This window comes from Stegodyphus dumicola, chromosome X2 (assembly GCF_044657685.1).
Source record: "Stegodyphus dumicola isolate Sdum_Otavi_A_Nest chromosome X2, ASM4465768v1".
In the NCBI taxonomy this organism is placed as follows: Eukaryota; Metazoa; Arthropoda; class Arachnida; order Araneae; family Eresidae; genus Stegodyphus; species Stegodyphus dumicola.
Genome location: NC_140781.1, coordinates 131,930,273 through 131,958,170, shown reverse-complemented (window position 1 = coordinate 131,958,170; position 27,898 = coordinate 131,930,273). Strand labels below are relative to the sequence as shown.

At 35.0% G+C, this 27,898-nt stretch overlaps 1 protein-coding gene and 1 long non-coding RNA gene across 4 annotated transcripts in view; one reads left to right on the top strand and one right to left on the bottom strand.

The window, feature by feature from the left end:
* The window catches only part of LOC118194856 (uncharacterized), a 48,380-nt gene extending 27,315 nt beyond the window's left edge, over window positions 1–21,065 (bottom strand). The window contains exon 1 of the long non-coding RNA XR_015039260.1: window positions 20,390–21,065. This is a non-coding gene — a long non-coding RNA (uncharacterized LOC118194856). The remainder of the gene's footprint in view (window positions 1–20,389) is intronic.
* LOC118194853 (glutamate-gated chloride channel-like) overlaps window positions 1–27,898 on the top strand; it is a 188,502-nt gene that overhangs the window by 76,779 nt on the left and 83,825 nt on the right. For all 3 annotated transcript variants that reach the window (XR_004759158.2, XM_035366066.2, XM_085810070.1), the window contains one exon: window positions 1,592–1,659. Coding sequence is in view for 2 of the 3 variants with exons in the window: in XM_035366066.2 (XP_035221957.1) it covers window positions 1,592–1,659 (68 nt within the window). In the remaining variant the exon portion in view is untranslated. The remainder of the gene's footprint in view (window positions 1–1,591; window positions 1,660–27,898) is intronic.

Here is a 27,898-nt window from a genome sequence, read left to right as displayed (position 1 = left end):
CGAAATTTTGCAAAGGCTCTCACCAGCCCTCTTAGTTGCGCGGCCAGACGCTGGTGGCAAGAACCATTGTCCCATTCCTGACACCAATGACTGCGTACGGGGTCGTAATGGATTGAATGAACAAAGAAACGATGATAGTTTAATAAAAATTATTTTACCAAAGGAAACATTTTACTGTTCTGGAATTTTTCACAAATGTACTTGTACAGTTCTTAATAGGACAGAACACAATGAGTAGTTACCACTTCAAATTACTAATAACATTAAACATAACGCAAAGTAAAACATGCAAAGCTCACGCAAGGAGCGAAACTCACACGGAGATGTGTCAATATTCCAAAATCAGTTCTGAACTAAAAAACGCTGAGAACTAATGCTCTCTCGAGTCTTATAAAATTTTCTGCAGGCTGCCGAGAAATCTCTAATACCTTCCATTTCTCGAAATTACTGAAAGGAGTAGACGGTTAAAATTACACATGAAGCTAGGTACGGTTACAGTTATATATAGGGATTAATTATGCTTATTCAATTACTTAACTACAGTTATGCAGGGACCTGACCAAAATGTCGCCAAATGGTCGCGAAATTTGTCAACATATGGAAATTTCTTGCCGAACTTTGCGATATAATTTAATCTTCACCACCACCGTCACCTTGGTGATATCTCGTCAGTTTCAAGAGGTAGTTTCTTACCACAATATTAAATATATTTGCCCCTGTTATCTCTTTTTTTTTTTTTTTTTTTTTTTTTTCAGGAAAGCTTCGCTTTCTAAGGTTCTTCATGTTACATTATGCAAAATTCGTAGCAGTATAAAATTATTATTCTCATTTAAAAATGAGAATAATTGAAATTTTTTTTAAATATTTAAATCCTTTTGCGAAAATGCCGTCTCTCTCCCGCATAACCTCCCTCTACTAAAATATTTTATGCTTGCTTCCTGTGTTATACGCAGTTGCTAGTGATCCGTATAAATAAGTTCTAAACATTCTTTGAAGGCATTCCTTTCATACCTACCCCGTCAGGTGGCTGTGTGTTAATGACGGATGAATACCGGTAGTTTGACCCGGTTTCGAATACAAGTAAGTAGGGGAATTGCATGAATGGTTTTCATTGTTTTCTCTATCTCCAATGTGAATAAGAGATAGTTTCATTTTGATAATCTTTCACGAACAAATCTCACCTCTTCTGCACATAGCCATCGTGTTTTTGCTACATCCACACATCTAACCTAGCCTTTTATGCCGGGTATCAATAGCAACAGCGCTGTTTTCTCGAAGATATCTTTTCTTGTCGATATTACACACCCTGTTCCTTAACATCTTTACATTGATTACAGTTCTTCATTTTCCCACCACACTAGAAACTATCTTCCAAATTTTGACGAAATGTTTTATGATAATGCCAAATTCTTTGAATGAGAACCTTTTAGTAGGATCAAAAATTGAATAACATTTTAATATATCCTAGAAGTATTACATCCAATGCCATTTTTCAATTAATAAATCTTCAATTAATGCTGTGGATGCAGATATATGCTTTTAGAAAAGTGTTCTGATATATTATTAATTGATAATGTCATTTGTATTACAGATGGCCCTGCTAAAGTGGAGCTCACGATTGTTATTATGAATGTTCGAAATGTAGACGTCTCAGAAATGGTAAGTTGAAAGCAATCAGTTTTCAGAATTGTAATAAGATCCTGCTGTTTTATATATCGAAATTTATCGAACAAGGTTTTATTAAATGAATGGAAATTTGTTGACTAATGTGACGAAAACCTTAAAATAGTGAAATTTTATATTTCATTGTATCATATCAGAAATTATTGCAAACACTAGTACGTAGTAAAGGATTTTCTTGTAGAAGAAAATGTCTGAAGTCGTCAGTATAACGTGACAGTCAAAAGATCCGCACCGAGAGACCGACTGCATTTCTGATGCAACAGTAATATAAATGCCTCAAATCTTAGCAAGATAGGAGCCTCATCGGTGTCTGAGCGGCCAAGGACTGATGAGTACTAGTAATTCGACCCCATTTCGAAACAAGGCCAACGTGTTAATTGTGTGGTTAGTTTTTATGGTTTTCACAATGTTTAAGGTGAATACAAGTCAATTTCCTTGTGAAAGTCCTCGACGGAGGTATCTCTCTCCTTAGTTAGATGGCACTCATGAGCTTTTGCATATTCAAATAACCTAGCCTAATCATAGCAAAATGTGACAGTATTTAGAAAATATTCCCTACGCACTCGTATTTCCTTATAGACAAACTCATAGCTTTCCCCTATACTGTATAATTGATAGCAGACTCGTGTACGTATGGCTTTAAGCGCACAGTATCGGTTCTTTATGGAGTGGGATTTTTGTGCCCTTCGCATTATACAAATTTTCCAAATACACCATGGTTTCCGCAGGTGAAATTCAAATTAGCTGAAATCTGGGAATCTCAAAAGCTACATAACAAAGCTACAATGTTCAATTCTATGAAAATATATTACTTTCCTTTAGGCTTGCAAATCTCGGCTCATCTTTTACTTCCCACTAAACGCTAATGAAATACAGATGGAGAACAAAATAATACGAACACCTGTGAAATAATGGAAAATTTTTATTAATACGTGGTTGGACCACCCTTTGACTGAAGTACAGATTGAATGCGACGTGGGATAGATGCATAAAGGTCATAGACAATATTTAAAGGAATATTAAGTCATTCCTCCTGCAGAGCAGTCTCTAATCCCGAAAGTCAGGATAGAGGTGGAAATCGGGAACGAAGCTTGGACTCCAAATATGACCATAAATGTTCAATAATATTCAAGTCCGGAGACTGAGGAGCCAAGCGAGATGTTCAATTGCATCGTCATGCTCTTCGAACCATTCTTGAATACACCTAGAAGTGTGGATAGGGGCATTGTCGTCTTGAAAAAGCGGTCGCTCCCCAGGGAATACAGTCTGGACAAAAGGATGGACATGATCCCCTAGAATGCTTAGACAGTGATTGGATGTGATCCTTCCATGCAGAATAACAAGTGGCCCAAGACCGCACCAAGATATCGCACCCCATACCATAATGGCGCCATCCCATGCTTCACAGTCGGAAAGAGGCAGTCGGCATGAAACGCTTCTTTGGGCATTCTTCAGACATAAACGCGTCCGGTCGTCTGAAATAGGGTGAATAACGATTCATCTGACCGTATTACCTGTTGCCATTGCTGTGGGGGCGAGCCTTTGTGATCTCTGCACCATTGGCGGCACTTGAAAGCATTAGTTGTTGTCACCAAGAGTTTACGAATTGCTACTCTGCCATAAATGCTCTCAGCATGAAGTTCCCTTTGGACAGTTATTGTTGAAACGGGGTCCTGGAGATGACTGTTCATTTCGGATGTTATCCCGGATAACGATTGCTTGTGCTTTCGGGATACTATGCGCTTCAAGACACATCTATCCCTATCAACCAGCGTTGACTTTCGGCCACTGTTGTGCTTTGAAAACGTCGTCTTACCCTCTTTCGTGTACGCCGTCATAACGCTGATACCCTACTCCTTGTACACCCCACAAGGTTTGCTGTTTCCGTAACCGATGCTCCACTTAAACGGGCTCCAATTATCATTCCTCTTTAGAACTCTGACAGGTCTGACATTTCAACCTCTCACAGACAGTTCGATTGAAGCATGCAACGCAGGTGACTGCTGTTGAGAGACTGATACCTCCCTATTCATGCTCACTAGGTGGCAAACTTCTGTTGCAGGTGGCGCCGCTGTACTGCAGTTGTGAAATACATCATACATTTTCTCAACTGTTAGCATTATTTTGTCCTCCATCTGTATATTGTAACGTAGCCAACAATCAAGTCCTGGATTTGTATTTCTAGGCTAAATAAATTTAACTATGTAAAACTATGTACAGTAGTTACGTTTAAGAAGCTTTAAAATACATTTTTCTACAGCGCAGAGAAAGAAGCCTCGCGTCCGTCTTCTTCCTGTTCAAATTTCAATCGCTTCTCAATTGTTCGAAACACTTGGCGGGGCTGTCCACCCCCGCAAAGACGAGAAAAGAGGAAATCTCCGGCAGGACTGAGCTCTCTGATAATTCCTGAGGTCAGCACAAAGGTGTCACCAGTGCGAAAATTTATGAGCGACCACTGGAAAATTCCCAGCGAGGTGAAACTAAGGCATGGGAGTTCTCTTCATTTCTCCGAGTTCCTTGAGAAAAAGTGACGCCACGTTGCCTTCGCAGGTGCGTCAAGAAGGGAAGAATGACGTTAATTACCACGGAGTGGGAATAAAGAGAGACGCCCTTCTCCCATCACGGCTGACGCGGTGCTTTGAGCTTTGTGGTACTTTGTGGAGCTAAGAGCGGTGTGGTACTTTTGTGTACAACCAGAGCATATTGCCTTGATTTGACAATACTTTCACACACGACAATTCAGAGAAGAGACAAAAAGCAGAGACACTTCCGCACAAAAGAAACATTTATAGCTGGATGGAAAATAGCAATTTGTATATTTTAGTAGCATTTCCTCAAATTCACAACTTGGTTAGCTTTCGATAACTTGCAACAGCGAGTATGAATTATAAATCTGTTTTATAAAATATGAAGCTATTGTACTACAAAAATATAGATTTTAGGAAAATGTTTATGTTATGTGCAAAGAATGACAAAAAACCTTAAGGTACCTTTAGAACGTAGAGATCCTATTTACCCACTATGTGAATCTGGAGAAGAAATGCACAGGGACCTCCTGTTTCGATGTGGGACTTTTCGTAGTCATACAGAAGTGTTGAGATACTGGGAGGCAAGAGCGCTTCTTAGGCAATGACTTCAGTCTTTTTGTTTTTAGTTCTATTGTCTGTAACTTCTGTTTATAATATTTTAGTTCTTTGTACTTTATAACTTTTGCCTAGCCATTTAAAATAATAAAAAAAAACTTTAAAATGTCAAAATATTGCACACACAATCTAATTACATAACGGAATCTAATGCTCAATTATTTAATTATATCTAACTGATATAAATGAGAAAATTTCTATACTTCTTTCGATGCTTTTGATTCCACATTTGTTAATTTTCTTTTCTGTTCCAAATATCGAAATGTCTTAGATAAAATACATTTTTATCGGCCACATAGTATTGTAATATGCACGTATATTGATTATTAGAGGAGAGGAGTAATAGTTGCTCATTTTAAACTCACGTAGGGTTTATATAATTAAAAAATAATCACTTTGGTTTATATATCTTAAATGAAAAGTGAAATTATCTCGAAATTCTGTAATCCTTCTTAAAATTAATAAATATATATTTTAAACTATGTAGGTAGAAGTAAAAGAGCCACCTATTATTTACTCTAAGTAAGTAGGTATTAGTCCCACACACTAACTAGAAAACCAACAACCTCCGGCGTCCTCGGTATCGTGATGAAACTGACTCTAGCCAACACTGCAAGTAATGCCACCGCCGGCGATATCAACGGCACCCCTACCTTTCAGCGTTATATTAGCTCAAGTAAAATGCATTACATTACATGACGTACATAGCCATACATAGTTGTACAGGTGCATGTTTAAAGTTGTTATCTATTGTAGTGGGTATAGGCATCATGTTTCAGGACATTATGTATTGCAGTAGATACAGACGTGATGTTCCCATGTTACAAATCATTTTTGCAAATGACATATTTGCTAATAAATTAACTTGGTCCTCTTATTGATTCCATATTGTTAAAGGTTTCGCACACAACTCGTTCCTTCCCGGAAATTTGATGCTCATGCAATATTAGCACACAAGATACCGTTATTTTTGCAAAAATATCATAAATAAATCAGTATGTATGTGTACAAAATTCATCTTATTTCATGGTATTGTGTACAAAATTTATCTTATTTCATGGTCTGCAATTAACAGAGTTGAAAGGAAAAAGAAATCAAACTAAACTTCTCTCTCTTTTTTAAAAAAATATCAAGCAATATGTTTAATTGATATATAAATGTAATATAAAATTATGAATGAAAAATCTTTGTTATTTAATATATATACTGTTGAATGAAAATTAACCATATTTTATTTCTTCGTGTAATCCCCCAATAACAGGAGAAGGGATTGATAAAGACATGTTTTTAGACAATTCAAGATTATGAAAGAGACATGAAAATACATCAAGACATGAAAAGAAATATCATCAATGGTATTAATTGGTACTTCAACACATTTTCCATATCGTTACATCTTAGATTTCCTTGCAGTGCAAAAATTTAGGATATTTCGGGGAATTTCGTATTTGATGACAATGAGGCTAATGTTTAAATGTGAAATGGATAGTTATTATTTATAATATTATCAGAGAACTATTAAATTGCGTAGAATTGCTAAGAGAGATATTGAATGGTCTGCCAAAATACAGCTAGTAGAGAATTTGAATTTGATAATGAATATATCCGAAAACATATTTTAAGGCAAAAGTTTGCCACTTGGTGGCTTAATGTAAATATAAAATTATGTATGTTAAAATATTTGTAATTCGGCACATAGGACAGGTAAAGTTTTTTAAATAGAGTAAAGCATGCAAGGGCTACCTGCCTAGAAGGAGATACTTTCTAAGGAAAACTAACTTTTTGAGTGCATATCAAATATAAAGCGTATAATTTTCCTTCAATTTATATTTATGCAGATCTCTTATGAAAAAATTCTCATACATGCTAAATTATTGTAAATTGCTGTACTTGAAAAATACAGTGAATTCACAGAAAATAAAAGATTTGCACATGCCAAAAATGAAAAATATTAATAATATATGAGTATTTATATATATCCTTGTAAAAAGCGTTCTTTTGCCTTTAATTAAATGCGTAAATATTCATTAAAATATTCATAAATATATTTGGAAATGTAAGATTTGTTTATGCAGAAACTCTTCTGATTATTAGTCTGAAATTATTAAATATATCTAAATTTATAAGATTATAAATATTATCTAAGTATATAATGACCTTGACATTTAATTGCAAACATAAATTGATACTCTATTGATAAATATAGTTATAAAACTATTTTAGCAAGAATTGTTTTGGAAAATGATTTTCCGAATCAGTTTAGAAAACAATCTCTTAAAAGGTATCTTTTAAACCACAATTTATGAGATGCGTACTTAAAGAAGTAGTAAAGTATACATTTTTGAAAGCGTGTTGTTGAAATCAAGAGTAAAAAAATTTTAATAGGTATTAAAAGAATTTTTTTCCTCACAATTTACAATAATTCAGTTACAAATTTTAAATAATATTTTTAACCACCCACTATTTACCATTTTCAGAAAGTTTCGTAAAAAGTTAAGTACATAGAAATCAGAAATTACCAGCAATACATAACGTATTTAACTGTTAGAATAAAGGTGCTCTAATATGATATGAGCCAAACTGAGCATTAGTTATAGAGTAACTATAAATTCTTATTTAAAAGGTACCCCAGAAGCTGAAAATCCTCTCATATTTGAGAAAATATTTCAGAAAGAAGCTCTGTAAATGGAAAAGAAATAATGCGCGAATTTAATATTAATAATACAAAAAATTTAATTTATACAAAATTAATAATAATAATAATTTATACAAATTAATACAAAATTTTAATTTTTTGCAATCGTTAGTTGAATAAATTGGAATTACCTCAATAGCGAAAACATATGAAATCGTTTCACTCAAATAAAAACTGTTCTGAGCATGGAAAAAGTACAGAATTTGATTCCGTTCAGAATTAAATGTTCTTTAAAAATATATTCGATCACACACTTAGGAATATGAAATATTGTAGGAAAAGAAAATATATACATTTATGCTTAAGTTTACTACGTAATTACAAAATGCTTACCTCCGAACATGTCAAAACCTACTGATCTTAATGGTAAATCCCTGAATATTTTGAAAAACAAGACGGTTGTGTGACTGTTTCAAGGAAATGTATGCGAAAAACCAGTTTGGGCATTTTCTCCATTTTCCTACCTCCGTGTTAATGGCGGAGTGGAAAATAAACGGGTGAGGTCTTAAGAGGAGATAAACAGCCAGCCAAAATATAATGACCATCCACACATTTTTCAATGAACTGGTCTGGATGACGTGAAGGGAAAACGATTAAGTGTTAGTGGTATTTAATTGCTGCTGGAGAAGGTATCATTCTTGCACTTCCTTTGAGAGTGATGGGAAAGGCTGCTGATCTAAGCAAATCTGATAGAGGGCAGAATGTAATGGCACGAAGACTCCGAACGTGTATAGTAGGTTGCTCACAATTTCTTGCCGTATCCGAGCTTTTAACCGCCTGGTCAATGAGTTTTTGCACATCTTTTTGTTTAAATTCTTGCTCTCTTTGTTGCACAAAGAATAATTTATCTAGTGGCGTAATTAACTTCCGTCCTAAAAATAATTCTGCTGAAGTTTTCCCCGTAGTATCGTGATTTGCTGTTCTTAAAGCATAAGCTAACTCATTTATGTAGCCATCCCAGCGCTTGAGATGTGTGCTAACATAACTTCGAATTATTTTTACAATATATTTATGAACTCTATCTGCGATGTTTGCCTGTGGTCTATACGGAACCATTTTGATATGGCGTATGCCAAGTCCAGTGCAAATGTTTTCAAATATTTGGCTAACGAATTGTTTACCGTTATCGCTAATGACTTTTATCGGTGCACCGTATTTTAAAATGTATCTGTGTAAGAATGCATCTGCGAGTGTTTTGGCTGACGCGCGTTTAAGTGGAACAATTTCTGTCCATTTTGAAAAATGATCTACAATTACTAAAAAAAAAAACGATTTTTATTTAACTCACTCTGGGGAAAAGGACCAAGAAGATCTATGCCTAAAATTTCATTCGGAAATGTAGCGCGAATGCTATTTAAGTACCCGGCCGGGCTGTAATTAATATCATTTATTAACTGACATTGATTGCAGGACCTGACATACGCAGTTACTATTTTGTATAATTGCGGGAAATATACCGCCTCGCGTACTCTTTTTAAAGTCTTTCTGACCCCTAAATGACCCGCTGTTTTCGCGTCGTGTAATTCCTTTAAAATGCTTAATCGAAGCGAGGCTGGGATGACTCGTTTGTACTCGAGATTTTCGTTTGTTGTTTTCGTATAAAATAATAAATTATCTATTATTTCATAGTTTTCTGCTCTATTTCTTATTGAATCGATATCTGTGTGTTCAAAGTTTTAGGGGTCTTTCAAATACGCATAGATACTTCCAAATTCAGGATCAGCTTTCAATTCAGCAATAATTGTTTCTCTAGAATCTGAAATTTTTGAAGTCAACACAGCGCATTTGAGTTCATTGCCTTCATCGTCCAGTTTTATACGAGAAAGTGCGTCAGCTACATTGTTTTCCTTACCCGGTTTATATTTAATTATGAGATTATATTCTTGAAGTTTTAAAGCACATCATATTAACCTGGGCGTTAGGGTTTTCCCCGAGTAAAGTCTACCAACAGCCGCATGATCCGAAAAGACTGTTACTGGCGCTTTGCCGAAATAAACTCGAAATTTGTGTACAGCCATACGGCTAATGTTTCTCTCTCTGTAGCTGTATAATTCCTTTGTGTAGGGTTCAACGTTTTACTAAAAAATGCCAAAGGATGGCCATTTTGCATGAGAACAGCACCTACAGCATAGTCCGACGCATCTGCTGCAATTTCCAGGTTTTCGTCCCCCTCCGGGAATTTCAAAACAGGGGCATTGATGAACGCTTCTTTTAACCTTTCAAAAGCAGTATTTGCTTCTGCTGTCCACATGAATTTACTTTTCTTTCTTTTATTTACTAACAAGGGTTCAACAATATTAGCAAAATCTTTTATGAATGACCGATAATAAGAACATAACCCAAGGAAAGAAGAAAGTTTCTTGGCGGTGTTGGGAGGTGGGAAATTCTTGATGGCTTTTATTTTTTAATCTTGAGTTTCTATACTCTTTTGCGAAATTTTATAACCCAGATATTTAAGTTCTTTAGTTGCGAACTTGCATTTTGAGGCGTTAATTGTAAAACCGGCCTCTTTTAATAATTTAAAAACTTCTTCTAGGTCTTTAATATGTTGTTCCAACGTACTACTCGTTATAATTATATCATCTAGATAGATTAAAGTCGATTTTCCTAGGACAGGCTTTAGAACAATGTCCATAGCTCTCTGGAATGTTGACGGGGCCCCACACAACCCAAAGGGCATGCGTAAAAATGCATAAGTGCCCGATTTTTTTGTAAACGCGGTTTTATGTATGTCTTCGGGTCTCATAGCTATTTGATAGTAGCCAGACGTTAAGTCCAACGTAGTCATGTATCTCGTAGACTTAATCTTTCTAATAATTTCCTCTATAACCGGCAAAGGGTAAACTGGGAATTTAGTAACACTATTAAGTTTTCTGTAATCGATAGCAAACCTCCAAGCCCTTTTATCCGAAGGAGGAAACTTGTTCTTTTTACTACATAGTATGACTGAACTCGCGTACTCACTATTTATGGGCGTTATTATCTGGTTCTTTAACATTTCCTGAATGTGTTCTTCGATGATTTGTTCTTTCTGTTTATCATAGCGGTAAGGTTTAGTCCTACAGGGTTTGTCGGCAGTTAACTGTATATTATGCGTAACAATTTGACAACTACCAGGCCGTTCTGAAAACAAGTTTGAAAAAGTACTCACCACTTGCTGGATGGCTTGGCATTCATGGTCATTCAAATGGCTAAGGTCGACTTGCGGTTGTTCCACTGGCTCCACCACCCTCCGATCCCTCTCCAACACAATAGAACTTTCCTGAAAATTCAGTTTGGTCTTCGCGGCTTTTAAAAACTCCATACTTAAAATAAGTGGACTTTGCAAGTTTTTTACTACAAAAAGTAATACTTTAAGGCTTTCGTTTTGAACCTGTATTTTTAAAGATAATTTTCCAATACATTGACAAGTTTGTCCTTGCGCTTCTATGATTTCTGCGTTTTTATTTTTAAATAATCGTAACCTATTAAAATTCTTCTTAAAAAAAATATCACTCATAAAATTACCTTCTGCTCCTGTATCGATGAGGGCTTCTACTGGTACATCGCCAACCAGGACTTGTATAATTGGTAATTGTGAGTTTTTTACGATGACCGTATTTAAGTATCTTCTTGAGGGTTTTATCGAAACTTCCGGGGTCTGGACCCTCGCTTTTACAGGCCCCTCTACTCGTTTAAAGCTTTCCTTTCAACTTCTGCCTTCTGGTTACGCGGACGGTTGTTTTCAAATTTCCTTTTTGGGCCTTGACCTTCGAGGTTCGATGAGTTAGCTTGATAGCTCTTTCCCCCATAAGAGCGATTTGCGTTTCTGGTTTGCTCAGTTGAAGATTGCCTTCGGATACTTTGAGAATACGATGCCCCTCTTGCTTTTTCCGCTATTCTGCGATTTTGCAACTTCACCGCCAATTCGAAGAGTTCCTGCAATGTGCTTGGGTTTCTAATTTCGAAGTAATCTTGAACAGCAGGTAGCAATCTCGGTAAGATTATTTCAATAATCTCCGCGTCGGGTTTCTTCCCATACAGCATATCCGTCAGTTTAATTTTTCGCAGAATAAAGTCTGTCAACTCTTCTATATTCCGTTGATAAAAACTATATAGTTCGGCTTCTAGCCTTGCTCGGTCTTTCACTATGGGGAAGGCCTTTAATAATGATTTTTTGAAATTTTCAAAGGTATATGTTTGGCCTCCGAATTCCCCTAATAAAAATTTGCCTATATTCTTCCACCATAGCGCGGCCTGTCCTCTTAGTGTAGATGTGGCAATGGCCACTTTTTGTCTTTCCGGCACAGGGTAGAGCTGGAAATGATTTTCGAGGGCTTCTAGAAATATAGCCACCGAATTTTTTCCGTCGAAATTGACGTTTGGCTTGATTGACGCTCTCATCGTCTGGACCAGGTATCCAAATCCTTCCAATTGGCTTGCCATTTCTTGTTGTTGTCCAGAAGCTTCCATCCAGTTTTCGGCCATTTCACTTCGACAAGTGTTCGGGCGCCAATGTAATGTTGCGCGGCCCCAACCTGCACGCAACAATAGTGGTGACTGCTATGAACTGGAAAGTACACAAAGTCTTGAGAAGGGTTTAAATTCCTTTTTATTCAACTTTAGAAATTACAGATGCGTGCTCTTGACGCTCACAAACTACGCCGACCCGGCGGTAAAATAAAAATAAGAAACTCAAAATGAATAATAACAAGTTACTACCTACGAGGCTTTTAAACGTAACTAACCTAATCGCGTTCTGAGATACAGCTGATATTTCAGCAAACTTCTGAATATTAAGTTGAAAGATTCAACTATCTGCCGAGGCAAGCACACAGGCCGAAACGCGCGGTTCTTCAATTTCTACCTAGCCACCTTCACGTTCGTGAAGCAAGAAAAGCACACTTTCGAACTCGTTTCCCTTCTATTTAACTCAAATTACTTCCGCTGACAATTTGAATACTTTGCGCGTTCTACTAAAATTTACATACTCTGGCATTGGCAATTCCAGGGGAAAGTAAGGCTTGACAGGAAAGATAGTTTAAACTTAAAATAAATGTTAGTTAAAATAAATATAAACCCTACATCCTGACCTCATAACTCGCCCAATAGAGCACATTTGGGATGTCATGGAGCAACAGCTCCTAGCTGAAGCCCCAGAGCGTCCTCGAATTTGCATGACTACTGCTTAGACATTTGGTAGAACCTGTCTACAATCATCTATTAAGAGCTTGTGGCATCCAAGCCAAGGCGAGTTGCAGCTGTTTTGTAGACCAAAGGTCACACAACGCGTTATTGAGTAGGTTGTCATAATGTTTTGGCTCTTCGGTGTATATTGTAAAAGAAAGTTGCTTTTAGGTCTCGTTCAGTATCAATATTTCAGAAATAAAATCTATTATGCAGTTATAGGAAAAGCTCTCATTTGTTCTTTACTGTAAATCAATAGTTTGTAACGTTCCATTATGTTAACCAGTCATTTAACTAGTTATTTTATAGTTTGGATTTTTCCTATTACTTCCTTCCACTTCCACGCCAGAATGCTAATTAATTCGCGAGTACTTAAATTGTGGTTTTTAGATTGTAAAACGGAGCGTAGTCTGCAACTCGTCGACGACGACGCGGTATTAATTTGCTGCTTAGATTAGAAAAGATTTGTAGTTTTCGGAGCCGATTATTTGCATGTATACTCCGGTTGCGTTTGTGAGTCAACTACAAGTTAAACTGAATTGTATGGTCTTTGACTACCAACTTATTTTAAATTTGAACTTACTGTTATTTATATTATCTCGCTTAAGTGTAAGTATCACATGCCTTCCGTTGTTTAGTTTTAATGAAAGGTTTTATTACACACTTTTCAAGTTTCAGTTATTATTTTAGACTTTGAAATAATTTGTTGTCAGTCTTACTAAAGTTTGGTTACAATTTATGATTGCTAAAAAGACTGAACTTCATAAATGTGCTACCAAAATGTGTTCATGATTCCAAAAGGGAAACAATTTATTAAATTGTTTAATAATATTAGTATGCACGTTTTGAATTACTAATAACATACATCTACTTAAAATTGCGAATTAAATTATAATTTTCAGGTGATTTTATTTACTATAACTGTTTATTCACATTTAATTTTTACATTATTTTTAATTTAAGAAATTTCATTTTGTTTTCAAGGAGGAATATATACATGTAGGCCAGGAGGCTAGAAAGGTCGGGAAATACTGCTATAAAAAAATAATACGATGAAATTTTAGTTGAACAGCACTAATTAGCATTGCAGTTGTTTATGAAAAGTACTGTATTTTTTAAAAGGCTTTACACCATTTAACGTCAAATTAATTATTTAATCATCTTAAAAATAAGGAGATATTTTTAGTTTACTTAATTGAACGTGGTATACCATATGAAATCTGGTTGGCAAAGGCAGGCATTCGTGTAGAATTTTCTAGGGAAAAGAGGTTAATTCTTACGAATACATCTCATTTGCTTTCTAGTCGTAAATTATAAGGAAGGGAGAACACGGTGCGCTATAAAAAGGAGGAACTGCTCGGAGTGGAGGCGAAATGTGGAGGCCGTTTAGAAACGACTGCATTCGGTTTTATACAGAGCAAAATGCAGAAAAAATTAATTCCTTGAATGAATGCAGCTTGTACTATGAATAGACAAGCAGAATGCAATAAGACTCTTTGGCAACTAATCGCTACCCGGACTCTGTCCGTACCACCTTTGATGTCAGAGTCTTGAACTGTTACGCAGAGGCGTAAATTATAATGACAGTTTTCCTCCATCCTCAGAGGAAGTGAATGTAGAAGATGGTGAATTTAAGTGAATTTGACAATTAGGATCTGTAACACAGTTTTCATGTTTTCGACCACTTAAAAATGAAAAAGAAATCTGAAATTTGTTAAATATTCTTCGTTAATTATATTAAAGAATTTGAATGGGGTTTGATATCTCTATGTTATCATTTGTTGATGAGAATAGATACCGATAGTCTATGAGAAGCTATCCTATGAAAATATTGTTGCGTGAGTGTGGGTTTGTAATATATTGAATGCACACAGAATCGATTGATGAAATTTGTTTTACAAAAAAGAATATATCATATGAAATCTGGTTGGCAAAGGCAGGCATTCGTGTAGAATTTTCTAGGGAAAAGAGGTTAATTCTTACGAATACATCTCATTTGCTTTCTAGTCGTAAATTATAAGGAAGGGAGAACACGGTGCGCTATAAAAAGGAGGAACTGCTCGGAGTGGAGGCGAAATGTGGAGGCCGTTTAGAAACGACTGCATTCGGTTTTATACAGAGCAAAATGCAGAAAAAATTAATTCCTTGAATGAATGCAGCTTGTACTATGAATAGACAAGCAGAATGCAATAAGACTCTTTGGCAACTAATCGCTACCCGGACTCTGTCCGTACCACCTTTGATGTCAGAGTCTTGAACTGTTACGCAGAGGCGTAAATTATAATGACAGTTTTCCTCCATCCTCAGAGGAAGTGAATGTAGAAGATGGTGAATTTAAGTGAATTTGACAATTAGGATCTGTAACACAGTTTTCATGTTTTCGACCACTTAAAAATGAAAAAGAAATCTGAAATTTGTTAAATATTCTTCGTTAATTATATTAAAGAATTTGAATGGGGTTTGATATCTCTATGTTATCATTTGTTGATGAGAATAGATACCGATAGTCTATGAGAAGCTATCCTATGAAAATATTGTTGCGTGAGTGTGGGTTTGTAATATATTGAATGCACACAGAATCGATTGATGAAATTTGTTTTACAAAAAAGAACAATTTACAGTGGCGGAAATTTGAACAAAAATACTCCTAAAGCTCTTTTCAGTGTCGCAATGCACAATCAGTAGCTATATTTCAAACTATTATAAACGGTAAACACAACGCAGTGCAGAGTTCATCTAAAAAGGTGAAGCTTCTTCGAAGATCTCTTAGTACTCGGAAATTGCGCTGAACTAAACAACTCAGAAACTAATACTCTCCGGACTTATGTAGATTTTCCCCGGCCGCCGAGAAATCTCAAATATCATCTACTTCTCGAAGAAATTCATTCTACTTCTGGGGAAAGGCATTCTTTAACGGCAACTAGTTTGTATTTGAGTAACATAAGGTAGAAAAAAAAGACCCTTCAAGAAAGAGTTTTAGTTGGGGTCTGAGTCGAATTATTAGTATTCAGGTAGCGTAGCGGTTTCAGACTCAAATTGCATGCAGGCCGAATGAACTATCTATAAACAGCCAAAGAGCCAGAATTTTTTTAGCAAAATTAGAATTTTTTATGGACAGATTGAAAGTATTTTAACTAAATGTTAAATTTACCTTGCTAAGTATTTATCAAAACGTACATAAACAATAATAATGCAAAAGGAAAAAAAATATATATGTATTTTCTATCTGAAATCTTAAGTTTAGTACTTGCAAAACACTTTTTCTGGTTACACATTCTAATTCAAAATACTGACAGTTAAATATAGTATTAATACTTGAGACTGATATTTATATCAAATAATTGTAATATTGAATTTATCCTTAAATAACTTTCTTAAAATAAACAAATTATGAAAATTTTCTGAGACAAAACTTGAGAATAAATAATGACAACTTAGTTTCTTTCTCTTATTTACTGCATTTTTCTTCGACACGTAAATAAAAATACGTATGTTTGAATATAAATAATCATAAATTTTGTATGTAAATACAAAAATTTGTTTGTATAATGTCCGTGAACGGGAGAAATATTACTTACATTATTACATTACTAGAAATTAATTTCCTTACGAATTACACACTGGTGTGCAAAAATTAAGGACGAAGTCGAAAAATTAGCATATCAGCTGAACGAAGAGGCAGAGCGGACAGAAAGACCAATCAGGAGATTAAGTAAGGTGATGTACGGTAGCACATGCGCAGATATGCAGGTAGACGTAATGGGGGAGTGTCTGAGTAGTATAAAGCATGTTGTCGGTGTAAGATCAGTATTTCTGGCAAAGAGATTGCACGCCGTATAGCAGTTAAAATCACACCGAGTTGCTGCCTCAGCGAGAAATGGCGAATAATCAATCTGTTAGACGACATCTGGATGCTTTTACCCGAGGTCGAATCATTGGAGTTGTTGGAGGAAGGCCGCAGTGTGACAAGTGTGGCTGCAGAGTTCGGAATTGCTCACAGCATCGTTTCACGACTTTGGAGACAATTTCAAACTACAGGAGCAGCTATCCGGGGGTTTAGTAGTGGTCGTCCACGAGGAACCACACCCGCAGATGACCGGTATATTGCCTTACAGGCCAGAAGAAACAGGCGGCAGACAGCGGGAGAAATCGCTAGACACACGACACAGGCGACTGGACGACCGATATCGCGTTTTACCGTGGCCAGAAGACTGCACGGTGGTGGTCTGTTTGCACGACGCCCTGTACGGTGTGTACCTCTAACGCTTGCCCATCGGAGAAGGCGTTCTCTGTGTTGCCGGGAACACCGGAATTGGAGAGACAATGAATGGGGACGAGTACTCTTTACAGATGAGAGCAGATTCAGTCTGAGTAGCGATTCTCATCGCATACTCATCTGGAGAGAGCGGGGAAGCCGCAATCATCCCTCGAACATCATTGAAAGGGACAGGTATGGAGGTGGCGTTGTTCTCGTTTGGGGAGGCATCATGCTTGGTAGTCGTACAGACCTTCACATCTTCGACGCAGGTTCAGTCAACGGGACCCGTTATTGTAACGAGATTCTTCTTCCATATGTGCGTCTTTTTAGAGGCGCTATGGGTCCGCAGTTACTTTTCATGGACGACAATGCACCATGTCATCGCACAGTAGCTGCCGAACAGCTCTTAGAGAGTGAGGATATTGAACGTATGGATTGGCCGGCACGATCTCCGGATCTCAATCCCATCGAGCATGTATGGGATTTTCTTGGCAGACGCTTGGCAGCTCGTATCTTACCACCAGTAACGATTCCGGAGCTTCGATTGGCGCTGCAAGACGAATGGGCAGCAATGCCTCAACAACTCATTGACACCCTCATTCTCAGCATGGGCAGACGCTGTGAAACCTGCCTAGCAGTCAGGGAAGATCATATCCCCTATTAAAGACCGGATGTTTCTTGCTGGACACCCATCACAGGGATGTTTCGGCCTTCAGTCGCATTGCGCTCCATGCTACTTTTTCAATAAAACTTCTTTTTATCTCTCTGATTTCTCTTTTAGTAAGTGTTGCTTACATTACTCGTGTCCTTACGTATTGGGGATCTTACGGTATTAAATGTGTTGATTTGGAAAGCTTTTGTACAAAGTTATATTAAAAAAAAGTCTCGTCCTTAATTTTTGCACATGCTGTAAATGCTGATTCGTCATTCGATTTTTTTTTCTTATTTTGGGTCTTATTTTGAACTGTCAAAAAAAAAAGCTGTTCAAATATAAATGTATTCGCAAACAAAGCTATTATTATTCTTAATTCCAAATTTCATAACTGAGCATACTTAATTTTTTAGGACTACGAATAATACTTTTTTTACAATTACGACGTTAATTAAACCTGAATCTTCAAATCTTTGAATAAATTTTATGTCACATTGCAAATTAATTCGCTCAATTTATAGATTTTTTTTGGTAAACTCGGACTTTAAATAATTACAATTTTCAAATCTTTGCAACACCGTATTTGAATCAAATATGTAATTAAATTGCAATCGCAGGCAGCATGAAATTGTTTCGAGGATGACTTTTGGCTCTTAGGTAGCCAATTTGAAACCACTGAGCTAGCGTATCTACTCGGATACTACTGGTCACCTTTCGGAAGACGGAATAACCAAATGTGCAGCTTAGTTTTTCTCCCATACTACTTCTCATTTGTCTGACATGCACTAATTCGCATCGCATTTAATTTTACAGAGGTTTCGGAGGAAGTAATAATTTTTTTATTAGTGTAGTCTTATTCGGGAGAGCATTTTGAACGTGTCACCCAAAAATTTTATATGACAGATTTCGTTATAATCCGTTTATGATTTTCTCTAAAACATCTATAATTCTGATCCCATAATGAAAGTTTTCGTTTAGATTACCAGATCATGTAAAAAAGGTGTTACTTCTATCTAACCTTGTGTGAGTAGGTGCGTATTCAATCTTAATGATACAGGACAACACTTATTTATGGGTAACGCATGATTGATATCTTAATCGGTGGTGGTTATGAATTGAATAGGAAAATCCGTTTAAATATAAGTTTTCTTCATTGCTGTCTGGACTGAGTCTCCAGGTACAGTGTTTCCAGTATTTGATGATGCTTGTCTCTAACATTGTACTACCTTTTAAAAATCAGTAGAGTATCTGTGAGTTGAAAGTTCCCAGTGTATCTCATAAATCAACGGAACTGAAATGTTAGTGCATTATTAAATGTGGTTTAAATCAGTCTGTCGCTAAAAATTCAAAAAGATTACTGCTAATAATTATCTCCTTCTTACTGTATACTGGTACAACAAAGTGCTTCATTGATTAATAATTAAGTTGATTGCTTTTAGATTTCCTTAACATTTTTCACAGTTATCATTCTGAAGCTCTTAAACTTATTTCCATTTTTTTTCTTTTCTACATGACTACCCCAAAAGTTATTTCGTTATGACTCTTAAAATTCCTTCTGTTCCGTTAGATCTGATTAAAAAGTTAGTACCGTAACTTTCTTATGTATATCTGTACATTCTTGAACTACACGAAATAGATAACATTTTAGAGTGTCAGAAAGAGAAATATTTCTCCTTGTTCCGACCTATGAATATATTAAGGATTAGATGTATTTAACAGTATTTCTTATCTAAATGTTTATCTCCCACGGAAAGATAACTACGTTTGGAAACAATCAAGACATTCAAGTGATATGATAAAAACCAATCTGCTTACATTTTAACAAGTGAATAATCTTCTGCTGTTATCACATGATATAATGAAAGGTCACATTTATACTAAGTAGAATGTCATATTTATAGATCATTTTAATTGTCAATAAGCAGTATATTTGTAGTAAACTCCTGGGTCATTTGTAAGTAATTTAAGTATTCTTCCGTGCATGCTGTCATAAAGTAAGAGTCTAAAACGTCCACCTAATAAGTGAAAGAACAGTGATTCGAATCCAGCAAGGGCACATAAAATTTTCTGCTTTAATAAATGCAAATATTGTTCTTCATTTTCAGGCAATGATGAAAGACGAGTACTTAAAGCCTTACCCTTTGCATAACTTATGTGGACCATTAATCATCTACATGACAGAACATTACTGTTGTTGATTATTTATAACCCACACACATCAACAAAGTAGTTATATATTAAATATATATAAAACTCTTCATTGAAGTATTTATTAAGAAAAGTCTCTGACTTGTAGCCGACTGCTTTCTAACTTATCTAAAGAAAGTCTTACAGAACAAAGAGTTCTTCAAAACTTTACTAAAGCCTATTAAGATTTAAAAAAAATTACAGCTATTAGTAGGTGGCAGTTCTACTGCTCGGCTACCAACAGGCCAGCGTACAAAGAGTCGTAGCAATTTCCTACAGTAATACTCGGTATTACTTGCGGTACCTCGATATCATAACTGAATGCCCTCTGTGTCTTTATACAGCACCTGCCGTTTATCAAAATCACTTCCATTTCAAGCATATTTGAGTTTACTAAACGGCTGAGTTTAATAGTCGACGATATGTTTATTGAAAATTGTGATACCAATTTTAAAATGACCTAGAAAGATTATAAGAAAATTACTAATCCAAAAATTATAATTTCTAAAATTAAAATTAAAAATTAATCCTAAAATTAAATTATATATGTAATTTTCAAGTTTATTTTTAAAAAGTTTTATAAAAATATATTTCAAATTACATACCTGAATAAATGTTGACCTTTTTTTCGTATTATTTATCAACAGTTTTTCATTTGTAGTCTCAAGTTCGTAAAACTGGATGTAAATCTTTTAATCAGCACTTTTTAGCTCAGTAGCACATCATTAATTTCTTCAGCATCACTTTCACTGTCAGTTCTTGCAGTTCTTGTAACACATTCTAAAATATCATAGTCAAATTTTTATACTTTACTATCATTTTTCTATATTGTCTGAATATTATAAGCAATTGACACATATTCTAAATTTCTCACTAATGTCTAAATCATTAACTATAACTTGAAGTTCCTCTGAGGCATCTTTTAAATCAAGGTTTCTTAAACGTTTTGGTGCGGGCCCCCCCCCTAATATTTACGAAAATTTTGTGGGGCCCCATAAGCATTGCGAAACCCGACACACGCGTGAGTGAAACTGTCAGGTTCTTCACTTGTACTGTAATTTACTCTTGCAGTTTTAGGTCATTGACTTTAATTTTTAAAGTACAATAAAAGTTTCATTTATAAAAAAAAAAATAAATAAATAAATAAATAAATAAAATAAAATAAAAATGCGTGGAAACGTTTTCGTTTTTTCTTTGTCTGTATTGTCTTATCCTTATCTATTTGCAGATACATAATGTAAAGATATTTGGTAACTATAAAATTATTATAAGTTAAAAAAATATAAAAAATTGCTAAATTTTGACGACCCCCTACTGCAAGTCCCACGACCCCAATTGTGGTCGCGAAGCACAGTTTAAGAAACCGTGCTTTAGATAAGGCCAATTTTCAAAACAGTGTTTCTGAAACAGTGAAGCATAATTTCTAAAATAGTAAGGCAGTTCCTGACAGGCACAAGGAACAAGGAGCAGAAAAATTTCTGCGTTTTATAAACGGCGGTTTTTCTATCGATTAGGATGTGTTTGTATAGGTACTGAAAATATGAATGTAGTAAACGGCTGATTTTATTAATCAGTGAGTTGGGCGATGGGCACTAGATATATAAAAGGTTAGGTTAGGTTAGGTTATTTAATTACGGCAAAGCCTCGAGGGCTATCTGCCTAAGGGAAAGGATGCCTTCGTGGAGGACTTTCTAAGGGAAACTGGCTCGTACACACGTTACACATGGGGAAAATCACGAAAAAACCCATGCAGCCAGCCCGTTCTCGGGATTCGAACCACCAGTGTTCAGCGACTTTACCGCTCGGCCGCTGGTGGACTCAGATATATAAAAGGACCAACAAATTTTAAACAACACTTTTATATTAATTTTATTATGTTGTGTTAATTATATTTCACTATGTGCTTTTTGTTTCATTTTAATAGAACTGTTTTTGTTTCAATTTTGATATGTATACTTCCGATTAGACGGTGACCCTCGTCTTGATTTAGTTTGTGATTTAATTATTATCTCTTGATTATTTAATTAAATTCGCTGCATACTGCGCGACTTCAACAATTTATTAGTTTAACTTAAAATTACTAAACTTTTCTTTATATATGTGTCGGATTTTAAATCCATAGAAATTTTAAATCCATTGAACCATTTTAAATCCATTGAACGCTATGCACAAATAAATGTTATACGCAGATTTATTTGGACACGTAGCCGCAGAATGTATAAAAAATAAGACGAATATAAAATATCTGGCCAGAGTGAATCATATATTTGTAAAGAAGCAGTTAAATGATATGCATAAAATTGTATCGATAGATAATGTAGAAGTAAAAGCTCTCATTGATATGAAAGAAAATACTGTTATTGGAAATGAATTGCTTTCGCAAATGGAAATTATTATAAACAAGAGCGGGATATCTATGAAAGCAGTAGAAGATGAAACTGAGTCGAATTTAATGTATGTAAATACAGATCAAGAAGATGCGTTAGATAATTGTTCGGATATTAATAAAGCATGTAAGTCCAATGTAAAACACTTAATTGAAAATCATATTCCTAATAAAACTGAAAACCCTATAGAAGAAACAGATGTAGTTGAAGACGAATTAAAGGAAGAGGAGTCTCGGGAAGAAAAAAATGCTGTTAAACATGGAAAAGGAAAATTGCAAAATGTAGAGGAAAGGAAGAATTCCATTCCTAAAGGAAGAAGAAAAATTCCACCTAAGAAGGTTCAGAAATCAGAAAATCAAAGAGAGTAATGAAAAAATTAATGATTCCAAAAACCCCACTTCAGAACCAAAGAGTTCTAGGAAAAAAAAGAATTCAGAATTTAAGAAACTGGTTGAAGATAATTCTGGTGAAACAGGAATATCAACAGTAAGAAAGAGCAAGCAAGTTAAATTTCCAGCTAAAGAACTGGATCCTGGTATGTTTGAAAAGGTTAAGGGAACACAAGTCAAAAGCAAATCTACTAATACCGAAACGCATGTTATTTTAAAAGATGACCAATCTATTTCTTTAAGACTTAGAGGTTTATCAATTATCGGTAAAGAACAGCTAAAGCAGGAAAAATCTATTTTGCAAATGGATTTGGATGCTCCTGAACAACAAGTTAGATCTTTGGAAAGAAAAGTTTCCGTATCAGAACAGACTGTAGAAATATTACAGAAACAACTATCAGATGCAGAAGCTACAAAATTTCAGATAAAACCCAAAAATAAAATCCTGTCTGAGAAAGAAAAAGAAGTTCAACATGTTAAATTGAAAATGCAAGAAATGCTAGCTTTAGAAGAAGATCGCATGAGAAAAATGATGAAGAAGAGATTATCTGACAAACAAGCAGAACTGGAAAGAAATATGTGTATGACTGATGAAAAATTTCATCAGCTACGAGAAATTCTTAATGCTAATGATTGGGAACATTATGGAGACCTGTGGGATGCTGCTGCTGTTCCAACACCATGTAGTGTGACTTCAATTTACAAATCAACTAAACCTAAGACAAGGTTATATAAAAGGCGTAAATCTTCCCTTGAAGAACTTTCTGTCCCAAAAAGAAGATTTCCTAAAGCAATATCAGCTGTTAATTTTATATCTGGAGTAAGCAAACAGAATGCTTCTAATTTTCAAGCAGATACTGATTATGCTGCTGAAAAAGAAAGCATTAAAGAAATAATTGGCGCAGAAATTCAAAAAAGTTTTCAAACTTACCAAGAAGCACTCCGAAAATGTGAAGAAACAAATATTTAAGGTACAGAAAGAAAACATATAATACATATAACTTTCGAGGATGTTCTTCAAAATGTTTTGAAAGTAATGATTTAGTAGCAATCAAAACAACTCAATTTGAACCAAACCTTAAGTTAAAATCAAAGTATTTAAGCCCGTGTAAGATTATCAAAGTAAAGAATAATGACACTTGCGGATGTTGTAAAAGAAGGAGATCGTGAAGTACTCACAGAAACAACTACATGTGCTGAATACATAAAACAATGGACCCAAGCAGAAGAAGATGTATAAAATAATACTGATTATGACATTTAAACCTGAAGCGATACAACTGATAATCGAACTGTGATTTTTCATCTAATAATGACTTTTATTTCAGTTAATGTTATTTTTAAGATGAAATAAACTTTTCCAAAAATGTTAAAGATTGAAGATACCTTTCGATTTAGATGAAATTTCTGAAAAATAGAGGGGACTGTTGACGATGTTATAGTTGCAAAGATGAAGGACAATTAAGATGCTTCCTTTCAATACAGTCCTTAGCACACACAATCTTTCCCTCTCCCTTCGTATTTCTTTCCAGGTTTCGGCTTATTCATGGTGATGGTTCTTTTACTGAAGACAACGATGATGTAAGATGACCAGTGATTGATGATATCAAGAGTAGAATAATGTCGTCGAGGTCGACGCATAGCAGGAAGGCCGAATGTGGGATTTTAAATCCATAGCTTAATATTTTTCCTCACGCGCTGTCTAAATTTTAGCTGTTGACTGCACGAGTGAAATTGATAGAACTCTCGCCACTTTGTTTTATGAGAGGAGATGTAAGATGATATAGATGTTGTATTTATAGATGTAAGATGATATAGATGTTGTATTAATAGATGAACTATATTATAGATGTATTAATATTTTATTAAATCTGTTTTGTTTGAACATGAATTGTGATTTCGAAACTAAAGAACCCACATATATAAGTTGAGTTGATCATTGCAAAACACACGGGAGCTATGTACACAGTGTCCATAAAAGTAATTATCCGGCATTTATTTTTAGACATATATTTTCAGTAACAAAAATTCTTTTAAAAAATGCAAATATTTGTGTTTTAACATACTTTCAAATTTTAAAAAAAAATGTAAAAATTAAGAAATCTCACTTTTAGGAGGTCTGATCTCTGTCCCTATGCTAATATTCAGGAAAATTTTATGGTCACTATCAAAGTCCAGTAAATACAAAGGATTTGTTTCCCCAACGAGAAAAACTGACCGAGTTATTACATTTTAACGTTGCTGACTATATTCAGGAGCTATATATAAACTGAAGAGCGAAATGTTTGCATTTATTCATTATTAAAAATAAAATATCAGCTTATATGAAGTTTTCTGATGTTTAGAGTTTTTTTTCCCTAATGAGAGTTTCATTGAACGCTATGCACAAATAAATGTTATACTCAGATTAACGTTGAACATTCCACTCATACTGTCACTTTACACAAATTAAAGAGAGTAATGTGTGCATTTGTTCGTAACTAAAAATAAAGCATCAGTTTAGATAAAGGTTTCTTATGTTAACAAGTTATTTCTACTCCTACTGTCGTTGCAGTATACCCAGATTGTCGTTAATTATCATTTGAATTTAAGCAAATACAAAAATCTTCATTCTATTTGAAAACACAATGAATCCAATTTTTTTTCAAAGTCTTCCTTTCAAAACAAAATATCGCTTGTAAAAGCGGAACGTTTTTTTCATTCTACCCGTATCTCTTATTCGAGAAAGCATTTCTGACACACTTATTTTACTTGTATTCATACTCAAAAAGATCAATAAAAGCTTTGAAATTAGAAGGAATATTGGTTTCCAGTACTTCAGACTTTTCTCGCTAATATTCCTCGTCAATCTTATTTTCGACCTTTTCTGGTACCTATTCATCAACATGAGATTATCTGTTTCGAGTATTAGAATACTCGAAGCTGTTTCCTGTTCAAGAAATTAAATTAAGAAATGTATCGGAGGAATATAAAAGGTATCAAACAGAATAAAAATATTCACAGAATTAGAATTCAGGGATACTGTTACGTATATTATGTTATTTATCACGCATTCGATTAAATTATTGATGTAGGCTCTATCAGGAAGAAAATTAGATTTCATGCACTCAATTTTCAGTTACGTAAATTACATTATGTCTTTGATAAGGTCATTTTTTTTCGTAACGTTTCAGTGTTTCATTGTGATACATGTAAAAATATCCCCAAGCGAAGTTTTTCTACTTTGATAAATAATAGCTGTTTTGCTCATTTATGAATAAAACGGGAGGAATATAAATACATGCCCATGTACTTTTACAAAGAGCAAATGCATATACTGTACTATACCACTAAAACTATCTGTCACATCTATACATTTTTTTTAAATCAATTTACATCTAAATATTATCTGATCTTTTCCTTTAAAGTCTTATTAAATCTTTCGCCTATGGCACATTTGATTTCTGTAGTATTTAGTTGCGGCTGATAAATAATTTGTTTCTCCGTTATATTTGCTTAATGGCTTAAAAGTAATAAATCTGCTTGCCACTGACCGTCATTGTTAGGAACTTATACAGTTCTCCTCCTTAAATTTATAATGATCGGTTTATATCTTATATAAACATCCTGTTGATATCAAAAGTTTTCAGTTTCTTTTTGAGGTACTTCGGCTTTCCATTGCAGTTCTTTCAAGCCACAATGACTTGTTTCAGAATTAAAATGCTTTCTCGAAATTATAGCAAAATATCAGGGAAAAGATTAATGTATAATAACAAGTCTTTACAATTAAAATCCTTTTTCTGTTAAATGTGTTTTTCACAGCATGAAATACGTATCCGAAAGAAATAAAATCGATCTCTATTGTAAGTTTTATATTCTTTCTCAAACGTCGAGTGATTACAACAAAAAATTTCCTTCTATATGAATGAAGTATTTATTTTTAAATTCAAGAGATAAATCGGAAGAATTCCCGATTTAATTTTCCTATCCGCTTAAAATTAAAAAGTTAGGACTCAAGGGATTCATCATGTTTATTTCTTGGTACACATAAGTGAAAAAAAATCGCAAATAATATCTTTAAATACTTTCAGAAATTTCAGAGTTCGGTTTCATTTTTCCAGATGGAAATTCCTCGGTTACAGAGCTGAACGGTTCTTTGGAAGATTATTTCTTTAAAAACTTGAAAAGAAAAGTGGAGAAATATGAATTACCCTGTAGAGTCATAAGGATTCTCAAGCAGGAGAGGTGAAAAATGTGTAGTGCCCTCACCAGGACTTGAACCTATACCTCTCGAATACGCGTCGAGTGTGTTACCGTTACTCTACGAAAGTATGCTGGAAGGAGGGAGAAAATACCTTATATACTCCCCCTTTTAAAGTGTGACTGAGGATTAGCGGATTCAATTCCCAAATCCTGGTGATGACGAATTATTGTCCCCCACCTTTTACATTGGGAGCCATTTGTAAAGTTATTAAGTTTTTTATGATAGAGACATGAAAAATGTGCAGTACCCCCTCCCTGGGACTCGAACCTGGACCTCTCGAATACGCACCGAGTGTGCTACCGTTACATAACGAAAGCATGCCGGAAGGAGGGAAAACTTACCTTATAAGCTTCAAACAGAAATTTTGAATTCCCCTTCTGTATACATTCCTTTTCTAACTGGTAACAAATTTCTTGTTTCGTTACAATTAGTATAAGGCCTTTATGGTGACACATCAAGAAGAGCTCTTCGCGCGCTATTGAGGGTCATTACCTATTGTCGTCAGGGTTGCGAGACGCTTGTCCCTTTAGGCTTTTGAGGGAGAAAGCAAGATAAAATCCCGGGCTAGTCGTTCTTGACGTAATTTTTCATTTTGGTAAAAAAAAGAGCAGGCCTTGTATTCAAGGGTATATTTAAAACAACAGTTTTCTTTTTAACGTTCCGCTAATGAGCCTGCATAAATAGCGAGATAAACTGGAACTAAACCGTTAAAGGGTTAACTTTCTGTTGATGCCGGTTTTGTCACCGAAAACAGTCTGGAAGGCGTCCAGAAAAGTTTACCTTCGAATCACTGAGCTAGATCTTTCGGGTGAGGGTAACATTGGCTCTTCTGTCGATGATCATAATGCAAAGTTCTCCACTTATTTGCCCCATGATGAAAAGTCCATTGTTGCGGCCATAGCGGCGAAATGGAGGCCTCAGCTTGGGAATCTCATGCATTTGCGTCCGCCACTATACAGAACGGAGTCTTGTACACTTGACAGGATGTCCTTCCATTACACGTGGGTAGCTTTAAAGGGTGACAGGAATACAAAGGTTGACTTCTAACGCGTCAGAAATATATCCAGCTGTAACTGTGGATTTCCTCAAACTATC